We start from the raw sequence: 13,610 nt of genomic DNA, 5'->3' as shown, positions 1-13,610 counted from the left end.
AGCTGCAAAACAAGCTGTGGCAAAAGGCTGGTTGTCACCACTTATTTCTCTCTCAGTATTAGAGCCTGAGTACATTGGACTCTGATCAAAGAAAAGCTGACGGCATGGCTACAGAACACTATGCCCGCATTTAGGCAAATTTGGGACCCCTGGATTATGCATTTTGACTCTCTCCTTACCCCCCCCCCCCCCCCAAACCTGTACCTCTTCTAACCTTCCTTTTTTTTTTTTTCCTCTTCTACTTTTTTTTTTTTTAGCCCTATCTACAATCAAACTCTTATGCAATTGGGGTGAATGCCTTTCTAAATTTGAACATTTATACGCTTGATTCCACCGACCAATTCCGATGGCTTGTACACATGCTTGTATACCTCGCTAATAGTGAATCCTGTGCTTCTTGTATGTTCACCTTCAAACTTTGTACTTTTTAGTGTGATCACGATACTTTGTACTTTTTAGAATGTTACACCTAATGGTCTTACCATTTTGAAAAATTAAAATTAAAAAAAAAAAATATTGAACAAGTAAAACATTACAGGGATTTCAATACTTCCCCCCTGTCCAAAACTTAAAAAAAATGTTGACAGGTGTGCTTTACCTTTTTGTGCTCTTTGCAAGTTCTCTCCTCCCCTTTTCTCAATCTAGTGAGACACTGCTGACGTTGCTGTACAAGCCTTTGAATTAATCCTTTAAAAAATCAATTTTTTTGATGCAGAGCTTTCTTTTGGTCATATTTAATAACCATAGTAAAAATTAACTGCACTGAAACATAGCAAATAAAAGGACAGTATGAAAAACCCTGAACATACCTCTTTTAGGAAAGTAGACAACCCAAAAGATCTGATAATTATTTTTTGGCTTCAAAAAGAATAAACATGCAGCAATTGATGGGGGTCAAAACATGGAGCTTGGTACACTAATACATTAAAGCGGTTGTAAACCCTTGCATATATCCTTTGCCTGGCTGGTCTCAGGTGATACACACAGATGGAACGGATACTTATACAGAAGTTGTACATGTTTATCTGCAGTCTTCTCTTCTTTTGTCTGAGAGTTCAGAAAAAGGGGGTGGAGAGCTGAAGTTACTCTGCAGAGCCCAGTGAGGAGTGCACTCAGCTGATTGGAGAGAAGGGACACACCCCCCTCCATAAAGCACATAGGAACAGAGCTGAGGCTGGAGGTCCATCCCCTGTCACCATTTGTCTCTTCGTGTCAGGAAAACTTGTCAGAAGTGATTTATGCAGATAGCAGAGAAACGAAGCAGCTGACAAAAGTGACACTTATTGCTCTTAATTGAGACAAGTACACACTATAGATGGATAAGCTTTGTTCATATTTCATGTCTGAGGTTTACAACCACTTTTTTTAGGTCATACACCAAGAGGTGAAGGGGTCAAAGTACAGGTAACATACAGTCAGACAAGATAAAGGGGTTAATGTGCAGGATAAGGGAAGTGAGGAGGGATTAATATATGTCAAATCAGAGACAGAATAAAGCTGACTTGTAGATGGGTCAATAATAGTATTTTTCATTGGCTGCGCTCACAGTACAGCTCCCCTTCTAGCCCCTAGCATTGGAGATGTACTGTGAGCGCACCAAAAAAAAAAAGTTTTACATTTTTAGCCAGCTGTCAGGAGTAAGGATGAGCTCCGGCGTGTTCGCACAGCCCACGTGCAGAGCCCTCCAGGAAGTCGGCGCTGTGCTAATCACAGGCAGGGAGACATTGTCCTGATGCGCGCCTGCAGAGATCGGGAAATGTCTCACTGCCTGTGATTAGCTCAGCGCAGTGCCGACTTCCTGGCAAGCTCTGCACGTGGGCTGTGCGAACACGCCAGAGCTCATCCTTAGTCAGGAGTATGCCACCTGTCTATGTATAAGTAATGGATGGCAGGTAGCTTTGCTAAAATTAAATAGTAACAAGAATTGTGTTTGTTTTTTTTTTACACTCTTTGCAGCATGCTCTTACTAAAGACAGGTGTATGATCTTCAGTATTGACTATTACTTGTGAACCTAGATTAATTATTTATTTATTTTCCTTTACAGGCACAGAATTTGAAGATACAGATTCAGAGTGTGAGGTGAAAATTGAAACAAAGCCCTCAGCTACTTTAAAATTTGCCAACTCAAATGTAGCAAATTCTACAATATCAGTAGTTTCATCAGAAGATAAATCTAGTCTTAACCTTTCTGAGAAAGGAAAGATGATGAACAAGGCACGCAAATATAAAAAATTTAAATTCACAAAAGATCACAGCCAGGAACTCCGAGCTGAGGCTAGTGATGATGACCTTTGGAGCCGCCGCCGAAGTGAACGTATATTTCTACATGGGTCTGTCAGTTGTCCATCTATGGTTTCTGATGTGAATGCAATGACCAGCTCTGTGCCTAAAGCTATGCGCTATAGCAAAGTGACAAGCTCCAAGAAGGGGAAAGAACAAAAAGAAAAGGTAGGCATGGTAGACCTGTTTTCATTGCAATATATAAAAGTAACTTAATTGTCCGTTGAGGGATGTGTGGGCAGCTGCCTTCAGGAGGTGAACACAGCTCGCTAAAAAGTGGTCATGCCTCAGTTTTTGCTGGTGTCTTGGGAGGATGGACGCTTTCTCCTCTGCTGAAGAACATTCTACATGTTTTTTGTTTTTTATTTTTTTTTCTTTTCCAGTCATATTCTTATTCTTCTGTAATTTATGGATGCTTTTCTCTTTAATCAATACTTTTACTAAAGCAGTCTTACATCCAAAAGCAAACAATTATTCTAGCGCAGCTTACTAAGACCAGCTGTTCTGCAGAGATATCAGTTACAGGTTTGAGACAAACCATTTACCACTGACAGGGGTGCTTACAATTATCAGGTTTTATTTAAGACCTTTATCTCAAAAGGTAAAAACTACTGTTGAAACTGCTTATAAAAAGTGTGAGCTGGAGTTTGGCTTTAATTTGTCATTGTATCTAAATCTACTAGTCAGTCTAACACTCTTCTACCCCCAGATTAACAGTGCTGATGTCCAAAGGTGCCCTTGTGCTCCTTCATCCAGAGTGGGGGCACTCTAATGCAGGAGGTGTGTTACTACCCAGATCACCAGGTGAAAACAGGAGGAAAAGCCTAAAAACACTAATACAGCCACCACTTCATCATCACATCTAATGTTTATTAAGCTGTAATATATTACATTTTTGGTTTTGGGTTTAAAATTGTTTTAAGCTGCTTGAGCTAGTTTCTACACATCAACTATCTGGATTGACTAATAATCAGCACTGTAATGAAGACTCTACATGGACCACTCTTGACCAAAGATTGCAGGGCCTGCTTAAAATGTGACCCTTGAATTGATTGTGGCGCTCCCAGGGTAGTTGGTGTACTGGTTTGTGAACCACAGAGTGTTTTACAGGTCCAGAGTCATGTTTAGAAATTGGATCCGCTAGATGCAGGGCACTCTCCAGTTTTAAAGCAATGATGCAACCTCTAGTGTCTCCCTCTTACATGAATATCTTAGTAAGTGGTATCTGGATTAAGCTCTGCATGTGGTACTTTCTGGAAATAGGGGAAAAAAAAAAAAAGGGTACGTGGTAAGGAGACGGTGTGAGAGAAGGGGATGTGTGTGGGACAGGAGGCCACACTCTGCATCACTGTTTTTGTTGATGCTTTGACTGGCTGGAGTTATCAGTAGGGCTGAGAGGGCTGCTCAGATGGAAATTTAAGAGACCCAGGCCTTAAGAGGCACATTAGAGGACTGCAAATACAATAAGGGTTTTAGTGCACATAGTCGCATTGAAAAATCAAAGCGGCGTTTTGGAGTTTATATAGCATAGAATCCAGACAGGATAGCAGAGCTACAGTTGTGCTTAAAAGTTTGCATACCCTGGCAGAAATCGTGAAAGTGTGGCATTATTATTGAAAATATGACTAACCGTGTCAAAAAACTGTCTTTTATTTAAGCATAGTGATCATATGAAGCCATTTATTATCACATAGTTGTTTTGGCTCCTTTTAAAATCGTAATAACAGAAATCACCCAAATGTCCTTGATCAAAAGTTTATATACCCTGGAATGTTTGGCCTTGGTACAGACACACAAGGTGACACACACGGGAATTTAAAGGTTAATTTCCCATATCTGTGGCTTTTTAAATTGCAATTCGTGTCTGTATATATTAGTCAGTGAGTTTGTTAGATTTCACGTGGATGCACTGAGCAGGCTAGACACTGAGTCATGGGGTGCAGAAAAGAATGATCAAAAGACCTGCGTTACAAAGTAATAGAACTTTATAAAGATGCAAAAGGATATATAAAGTTATCCAAAGCCTTGAATATGCCAGTCAATACTGTTCAACCATTTCTAAGAAGTGGAAAATTCAGGGATCTCTTTATACCAAGCCAAGGTCAGGTAGACCAAGAAAAACTGCAGCCAGAACTACCAGAAGAATTGTTTGGGTATAAAGGAAAACCCACAGGTAACCTCAGGAGAAATACAGGAATGGAAAAAGATGGTGTGGTTGTTTCAAGGAGCATAATACGTTAATACTTGAACAAAAATGAGCTGCATGGTTGAGTTTCCAGAAAGAAGCCTTTATTGTGCCAATGCCACAAAAAAGCCCAAGTACAATATGCCCAACACACCTTAACACGCCGCACAGTTTTTGGCATACTAATCTGGAGCGACAAGATCAAAATAGAGCTTTATTGTCACAACCATAAGCACTATGTTTGGAGAAGGGTCAACAAGGCCTATAGCGACAAGAATACTATCGCCACCCCTATGCCCCCGTCAATGTGTGCTGGGGATCCTCTCACTGAAGCCGAAAAATACCTAAATATATTCATGCAAGAAACATTATTCATTGCTAGGCTACAGATTGCCAAGACCTGGATGAGGGAGTCCCCCCCCCCCCACAATACAACAATGGATCAGTGCTGTTAACAACACACTTCCTTACAAAAAATTAATTTACACCCATAGGGGCTGCCCCGCCAAGTACCACAAAATTTGGTTGTCCCACGGACCACTCACTGGGCCCCCACCCTTCCTCCTAAATGACAATGCAATAGGTTGATACATGACAAAATGTAAAACCACCTTACCAACTCAGGTAATACCTTTATGTATGTCAGTTGGATTGATTCGTAATTGTAGTGCCTGTTGCACCATACGCCTGTATGTTCATATATCTTTTTTACGCTCAATAAACATTTTTTGATTAAAAAAAAAAGAATACTATCGCCACTGTGAAGCATAGTGGTGGCTCACTGATGTTTTGGGGGTTATGTGAGCTCTAGGCATGGGAATCTTTTCAAAATTGATGGCAAGTTTAATGCAGCATATTATCAGAAAATACTGATGTGCATTCTTCTCCATGCAAGCTGCGCATGGGACGCACTTGGACTTTCCAACATGACCATGACACTAAGCACAAGGTCAAGTTGACCATCCAGTCGTTACACCTGAAAAAGGTAAAGGTTCTGGAGTGGCCATCAGAGTCTCCTGACCTTTAAAGGGTTTGTTAACCCATTTGTATAAGACTATGCCAGCCCCTCTATTAGATGCTGGCATAGCACACTATGTACTTTTAATTTTAAAAAATTAGCAGTCTAAATACCGAATTTCAGCTGTCTTCCTGCCGGTCACATGACTCACGGTCGCTTTACAGCTCCAATGGATGTCTTCTGTGGGAGGTACCATGATCTCCTTTCTGACGTCAGCCGGGGAGATCACTTGACCGCTCGTCTCCTCCGCAGAAGCTCTGTCTCATAGCTGTAAAGCGGCCGCAAGTCACGTGACCGGCCTGAAGACCTTTAAAATGAAGTACATTGTGCTATACCAGCCTCTAATAGAGAGGCTAGCAGTGACCATTATAGGCTTTTATGTTTGTCAAAAGTTAATGCACTATCTGTAAACCGCTCAGTGATGATTACAAAAGTGATATTAGTAAAATAACAAACTTCTGCAACTTCATGTGAGACATACACAATCAATAGACTTAAGTAAAAAATAAGCTGCGCTGAATTAAATAGTTTGATAATGTGACAATATGAACCATTAAAACATGCATATAAATCAAAAACAAAGCTGTAAACCCCCCTAAGTGTTCAATTTGCTCTTATGTGTCTCTGAAGAAAGAATGTTCTTTAACATAAAATATTAGCGCAACAACCTATGTGCGATTCTTCAACAGATTCATCCACGGTGACATATGACACCCAAGAAGAAGTGAGAGGGTAAGATAGGAAAGGTCCTCCACCTTTAAAATCACTGCCGCTTACCAGCTACATAGATCTCTTGGTAAGGACATCAAAAAACATCTGTGGCTTGTTCCTAAGCCCTGGGTCTCTGTGCTTAGCAGCAAGTATCCCAGATTCCTCCTCGCTGGATCTCCCCAGTGTATTCCAACAGTCAGTCCCCATGTAAGGATAAAAATGCTTCTACAGTGTAAATCCTTTAAAATGTTTATTAGTTAAAAGACAAGGTTGCACTTACAATTTCTGTAGATAAAAATAGCGTGTCAAAAGATAGTCGAGCCGACCGGCTCTCGATAGCTGCCCTTTGCTTCCGGGACGTTGCGTTAACTTGGTGACATCAGCACGCCGCTCCTCCCTACGCCGTTTTGTCACAGATGACGTCATCCTGGGGCACTACTTTAATAGTAGTAGCAGCGGGGTGGAGACACAGCTGACAGGCAGGAAGGAGGGGGAAGTGAGGAGAGCAGGGCAGTGCAGCGTATGACACAGGGACGTACCACCTGCAAGAATTTGGGGCCTCATAGACAACTATTACAAAAGACTACACACTGTCATTGATGCTAAAGGGGTAATGCACAGTATTAAGATCTAAGGGTATGCAGTCTTTTGAACAGGGGTCATTTCATTTGTTTACTTGTTTGTCATGCTTTGGCACGATTGTGCCATTCTGTTATGACCTACAGTTGAATATGAATCCCATAAGAAATAAAAGAAATGTGTGTTTGCCTGCTCACTCTTGTTTTCTGTACATACTGTATGTTGCCAATTATCCAAGGGTATGCAAACATTTGGGCACAATTGTATTTGGAGGTGTTGGAGATAGTTGTCCCAGTGATGTGTCAACATCTGCTAGATCTTTTTCCACAGTAACCTAATACGTGGGCAATCCCACCATGTTGGTAGCATTGTGCACAGGGAGGAATTGCAGCACCAGCAAGTAGAATGGGGCATTAGGAAAGAACTATTTTTGGCATGCGGTCGATCCTATAGATTAGTCAACATTAAACAGATGGGCCCAACAAAATGTATTCACACTTCAACATGAAAAAAAAAAATATACAGTATATATATTATATAAACATCAAAGGGTAGCTATACGTTGTGTTTGAATTATGCAATCACATTAGGTGCTCAAAGTGGTCACAATTAGCATCCAGACACTTTTGATTTTGGCGAACTACTGCATGAACAATACAATTTAAAGGCTGCGCTGCTAGTGCAAATACATGATCATATTAACTGAAAATACCATAATTATGAATGAACACAAGTGAATTGTTTCATAACACAAAAAAAAAAAATGCACATAAATCGCATGCAAAAAAAAGAATCGCATGCAAAAAAAATGAGTGGAACATTCAGTAAACAAAAACGATTAAGTAGAGTCCATTTAGTCATAGATTGAAATGAACTGTAGGTCTTGTGGGTGTAGAAAATGGTTGGATAGAGGGAGAAAGACACCCTTCCTTCAAGTGATATAAAGATTATCTCCGTAGGGAGCGTGATGTTAAAATAGAGAGAAGATCCTCCACCTCAAGTAAGGTAAGCCCCTTACCAGATCCAAAGATCTCCTGTCACAGAGATCATGCACACATGTGGCTGTGTCCCCCAGCCACTGGGTCTCTGTCAGTGCGCAGATCGGAAGCCACCTCTCCAGGAAATCAATCCAAACGTGATTTATCCGCTCACAGACCATGGATAAATAGGAAAGAAATGCTCCATAGCGTAATACAGTTAAAATCCACTTTAATTTATAAAAGAAAAGCACTTACAATTTGTGCAGTAAAGATCGCTTATAAAAACATGTAGCGCCGGCCGGCTTCAGCTGCTGCCCGTTTCTTCCGGGTTCAGCGTGGTATGGTGGTGACGTCAGCACGCCGCTCCTCCCTACGCCGTTTCAACAAATCTGTCGTCTTCCTGGGGTCAGTACATTTCAATCTATGACTAAATGGACTCTACTTAATCGTTTTTGTTTACTGAATGTTCCACTCATTTTTTTTGCATGCGATTCTTTTTTTTGCATGCGATTTATGTGCATTTTTTTTTTTTGTGTTATGAAACAATTCACTTGTGTTCATTCATAATTATGGTATTTTCAGTTAATATGATCATGTATTTGCACTAGCAGCGCAGCCTTTAAATTGTATAGCTAGTAAGGTGGAGGTTGTTTCACATCTAAGGTTGCAGCAGCATTTTACATTTCAATTTTTGGTTTGAGATATTTGTCTTTTCATCACACACATGTGGGGATCATTTCCACTTATGGGATAGCGCAGTATTTTTTACGATATATTACTGCATGAACAAAACTGAGTGCCCATAGGAATTGCACTGTATGATTCAATTTCTTCCCAAAGTGCAGTCAGTGTAGGTGGTTTTCTATGGCACACCACATCCTGCAACTACTGACCTCTTTAGGGGAAACCTAATACTACACATTGTTGCCCTAATTCAATTCGGGTTTTAAAAAAAGGGCATAGATAACGGTTGAGGTGTGTGTACGTTTTTTGGGCCCCTCTGTATATCCCTTTTTCTGGGCTGCTGTAGATTTTTAGTTTATGGGTAAGGGCACATGGGTAAGGGCACATGCCTTCACAACCTCTTCAGAGGTAAACTGGGTCTCCAATTCCTGTTCCCAAGCAGTAAAATGGGTGTAGTATATTTCAGGTTAATCCAAAAAGAAAGCTTTTTGGATTAACCTGATGGGACTCTATATATGCTTCCAATAGTACATACACATAAATTTAAATATTTCCTTTTTTCATTAACACAAAATCTACATTAAAAACACAATTGGTACATCCAAATGTGTATTAAAAACAATCCATGGTAGCTTAAAGGGGTTGTAAACCCTCAGGGTTTTCACCTTAATGCATTCTATGCATTAAGGTGAAAAACCTCCTGTGATGCAGCAGCCCCCCTTTTACTTACCCGAACCCGGTCTTTCCAGCGACGGGGAATCTGCAGCGCAGCCATTGGCTCCCGCTGCTATAAATCAAATCCAATGATGCAGGGGGCGGCCGAGTCCTGGTGTCTGTGTCAATAGACGCAGCAGCAATACACGGGAGTGCGCCTGCATGAGTGCCGCGAGGGAGAGCAGCTCTCCAATGGTGCACTCAAGAAGAGAAGGAGCCAGGAGCGCTGCTGAGGGTCCCCGGAAGAGGAGGATTGGGGCCACTCTGTGCAAAATCAACTGCGGAGGAGGTAAGTATGACATGTTTGTTTAAAAAAAAACAAAAAACAAACAAACCTTTAAATATCCTTTAAAAGTTACCTAAGCCATCATGTGTCTGGGGCGAGTCAAATGATATGAGATCTGGCAGGGTTCTGATTCTCCCCAGCGTGACAGCTTGATAAATGGGAGAAGCCTTAGATTAGTAGTAGTATTCTCAGATCCCAGGGGGAAAGGCCAGATTGCGCATGATGGAAGTCAGTAGACGAAGCCACAAAGTGATCCTTAAGGCTAAAAAGAACAGTAATTTGAGTGTGGCTGGTCAGTCGGGAGGAGCAAGATGAGAGAAAACACGGGAGTTCTGAAGATATGAGTTTTTTTTTTCTGTGGTGGCCCATAGTTTGTTTTCTTGGAAGCGGGGATGCAGTCCAGTATCTGAGTAAGAAGACATGCCTGATGATGGAACTCGATAATTGAAGGTAGTTAAAGGCCAGCGATACTTTTTTAGCATGCTACACCCGTATTTATGGAGCAACATTTTGCTAAGCACAAACCTCTTGAGTGTATTGCCTTGCAGGCTCCTGTGTAAAAAATAAATGCACATTTTACTTTTCCTGCAAAAAAGTTTAAATTTATTATGTTTTTAACCACTTGTTGACCAGCTCACGTAGATATACTGCGGCAGCTTGGCAGCGCTGAGCGAATCGCCGTACCTGTGCAGCCGCTCACTCTCGCTAGTGCTGCACGATGCGGGAGCGTGCCCTCTGGTCGGGTGGACTCTATGTCCGCCCGCGATCGCCTAGTATGGTGGCAGAACGGGGATTTGCCAGTGTAAACAAGACAGATCCTCGTTCTGACAGGGGACATGTCGGAGATCTTCTGTTCCCAGTGATCTCTGTCATGTCCAAGTGAGCCCATCCCCCCTACAGTTAGAGCACACCTAGGGAACACACTTAACCCTTTGATTGCCCCCTAGTGTTAACCCCTTCCCTGCCGGTGTCATTTTTACATTGATCAGTGCATTTTTATAGCATTGATCAATGTAATCAATCTCAATATCAATGATCCCCAAAAAGTGTCATTTGGGGTCAGGTTTTTCCACCGCAATGTTGCAGTCCCGCTAAAAATCACAGATCGCCACCATTACTAGAAAAAAATAAGTCCCTAAATCTATCCCATAGTTTATAGACGCGATAACTTTTGTGCAAACCAATCAATATACGCCTATTGCGATTTTTTTTTTTTTTTACCAAAAATATGTAGAAGAATATATATATGCCTAAACTGATGAATAGATGTGTTGTTTTTCTTATATATATTTTTTGGATATGTATTCTAGCAAAAAGTAAAAAAAAAGTTTGTGTTTTTTTCAAAATTGACGCTCTTTGTTTATAGCGCAAAAAATAAAAAATGCGGAGGTGATCAAATTCCACCAAACGAAAGCTTTATTTGTGGGAAGATAGGATGTCAATTTTGTTTGGGTACAGAGTCGCATGACCACACAATTGTCAGTTAAAGCGATACAGTGCCGTATCGCAAAAAAATGGCCTGGTCATTAAGAGGGCAAATCCTTCCGGGGCTGAAGTGGTTAAAGAGGAACCTTTTAAAGGATAAGTGCACCCTAACACTAAAATCTCTACATCTACAGATATCCACAATCTAACGCTAACCTATCTAGCCCTGTAAAAAAGAAATCTGTATACATACCTTTTTTGAAGCTGATCTGACCCGATCTTATGATGAACTATCAGCTGTGGCTTTGCTGTGTAGGCAGGTGCCGTCACTCCCCATTCATTTCACAGATGTTGTCGGCTGTGTCCTCTGCAGAACTTCCGCTGCTGGAGACCGGACTGGATCAGCTTCAAAAAAAGGTATGTATACTGATTTCTTCTTTATAGACCTAGATAGGTAGGTTAGGCTTATATCGTGGATGTCTGTGGATTTAGTGATTTTAGTGTTAGGGTGGACTTATCCTTTAAGGTTTTAAGTTGCCAAGAGAAGGCGAACTGAGATTTTAGGGACTCTTGAAGATCTGGTATTAAAGAATCATCAAGTGCTTCTGAGTTAGAGTAATTCATTTTAAAGTTGCTAGCAAGTTCAAATTCAGGAAATTTAGAGAGTATAGGCAAACACATCATCGGCATGTAACACCATTTCATGATGTTGGCTACATAGGATAACACCCCCGCTGTGTCAGGTTTGTTGCGTAGTGCAGTGGCCAAGTGCTTCCTGTGCGAAGACTGCATGCTTTCCTATATTATCATGTCTCCCTTCTTATCCTGTAAGGCATTATTCTCTTGATAGAGAATTCCTTGACATTTGATTCTTGTGTTTTGTGGACTCTTCACTACTTCACCTTTTTGGGCATCTTCTCAACTTGGTGAACAATGTCTTTGTTTAGAAACTTTACTTATTAGCAGAGTCCTTGTTTGAAGTAAATCTAAACTGTATCAGAGCACAAGAAACTGAAAACACTAATTAATGTTTAATATTCAAAGTAAACTCCTCTGTCTATACAAATCTATGAATGCTTTATTATTTTGAGATAATTTTGAAAAACATCTCCTACCATTTCTAGCTTTGACTATCCTGAGTAAAGGATGATTCATGTAGCATTTACTTCCTGGAACCCATCTGCCTGCCTTTAGCTGGGGTATGCAGGCAGGAGGATGTGTGCATAGCTGAGAAAGTCCACCCTCCCCTCTCTCAGGTGAAAAATGCCCATGAAGGCTCCTGTAATGTATGACAACTTTTGGCCTAGATCAGAAACCAGGAAGTAACTAAAGAAATTTCAAAAGAAATTTAAGAAAAAAAAAAAAGTTAAAACATAATATACCTTCCTATCTAATAACAGCAAGGATTACAATTTGTTAATGCTGTTTGAGAGTGTTTAGTTCAACTTTAAGTCCCAGTTTGAACTAAGAGCTACAACTCTTCACCCACTTATGACGATAATGTTAATTTGTGAAACAATGTCTAAATCAGTGGTTCTCAACCTTTCTAGTGACCGTGACCCCTTGATAAAATTTCCCAAGTTGTGGGGACCCCTAACAGTAAAATTTTCGTTGCGTAGGTTCTCAGCACCCAAGGCAAGACAAGTAATTTGCGCCCCTAACCCACGGACATTTAGCGCTCCCTGAGTCCCTTCCACTCGTACAGTATTAAAACCCCTTATGGTACATTTTAGGATGTACGACTCTTTCTCTTTGCTCTCCTTTCTTTCCCTTTTTATCTCTCTATACTAATTTCTTGTTGTCCCCCCCCCCCCCCCCCCCCATACCTCTCTAGCCATCTTTCTTGTTCTCTTATTCTTTCTCTCCCTTTTTCTTTGTTCCTCCCCCTCTTTTTCCTATCCCTTCCATGTATTCTCTATTTTTATTCCTTCTCTTACTCCTTGGTGGGGGATGGGGGGAATGGGATGAGTGGCAGTGCTGATGGGGAGTTGGGATGAGTGGCAGTGCTGGTGGGAAGTTGGGATGAGTGGCAGTGATGGTGGGGAGTTGGGATGAGTGGCAGTGATGGTGGGGAGTTGGGATGAGTGGCAGTGCTGGTGGGGAGTTGGGATGAGTGGCAGTGCTGGCGGGGAGTTGGGATGAGTGACAGTGCTGGCGGGGAGTTGGGATGAGTGACAGTGCTGGCGGGGAGTTGGGATGAGTGACAGTGCTAGCGGGGAGTTGGGATGAGTGACAGTGCTGGCGGGGAGTTGGGATGAGTGGCAGTGCTGGCGGGGAGTTGGGATGAGTGGCAGTGCTGGTAGGGGGAATAGGATGAGTGGCAGTGCTGGTAGGGGGAATAGGATGAGTGGCAGTGCTGGGGGGAGTTCTGATCAGCCAACTTAGGTGCTCTTAATCAAGGTCATCTGCAGATCTGAGAACTGTAGTGGGGACTTTTAATGGCAACTATAATCACAGGTAGTGTTTCTGTGTCTCCGGCTCTTTGGTGTCTCGTAGCAGTGACGCCCATGCCGAAATCAGGAGATAGGGTCTCCTCCAGCCCCTCCCACTTCACATTCCTCACCAGTCAGCTGACCTCTAGTCTCTGCACCCCAGCCATGCCGTGAACTGAGTGGGCGGCCGCGGGCTCCAGGGACAGCCCTGCTGGGTGGCTGCGGAAAGGCTGGGAGAGCTGTGCAAGCTTCAGGAACAGCCCAGGATTCGATGACCCCTGGAAAATCATCATTCGACCCCTGAGGGGGTCCCAA

General features: G+C 41.9%; 1 protein-coding gene across 6 annotated transcripts in view; it reads left to right on the top strand.

Moving 5' to 3' along the window:
* Positions 1-13,610, top strand: part of TNRC18 (trinucleotide repeat containing 18) — a 459,641-nt gene that overhangs the window by 340,343 nt on the left and 105,688 nt on the right. For all 6 annotated transcript variants that reach the window (XM_073633133.1, XM_073633134.1, XM_073633132.1 and 3 more), the window contains one exon: positions 2,046-2,449. In XM_073633133.1, coding sequence (XP_073489234.1) covers positions 2,046-2,449 — 404 coding nt within the window. The remainder of the gene's footprint in view (positions 1-2,045; positions 2,450-13,610) is intronic.

This window comes from Aquarana catesbeiana, linkage group LG06, assembly GCF_042186555.1.
Source record: "Aquarana catesbeiana isolate 2022-GZ linkage group LG06, ASM4218655v1, whole genome shotgun sequence".
NCBI lineage: Eukaryota > Metazoa > Chordata > Amphibia > Anura > Ranidae > Aquarana > Aquarana catesbeiana.
This window is presented reverse-complemented; position numbering and strand designations above follow the sequence as displayed.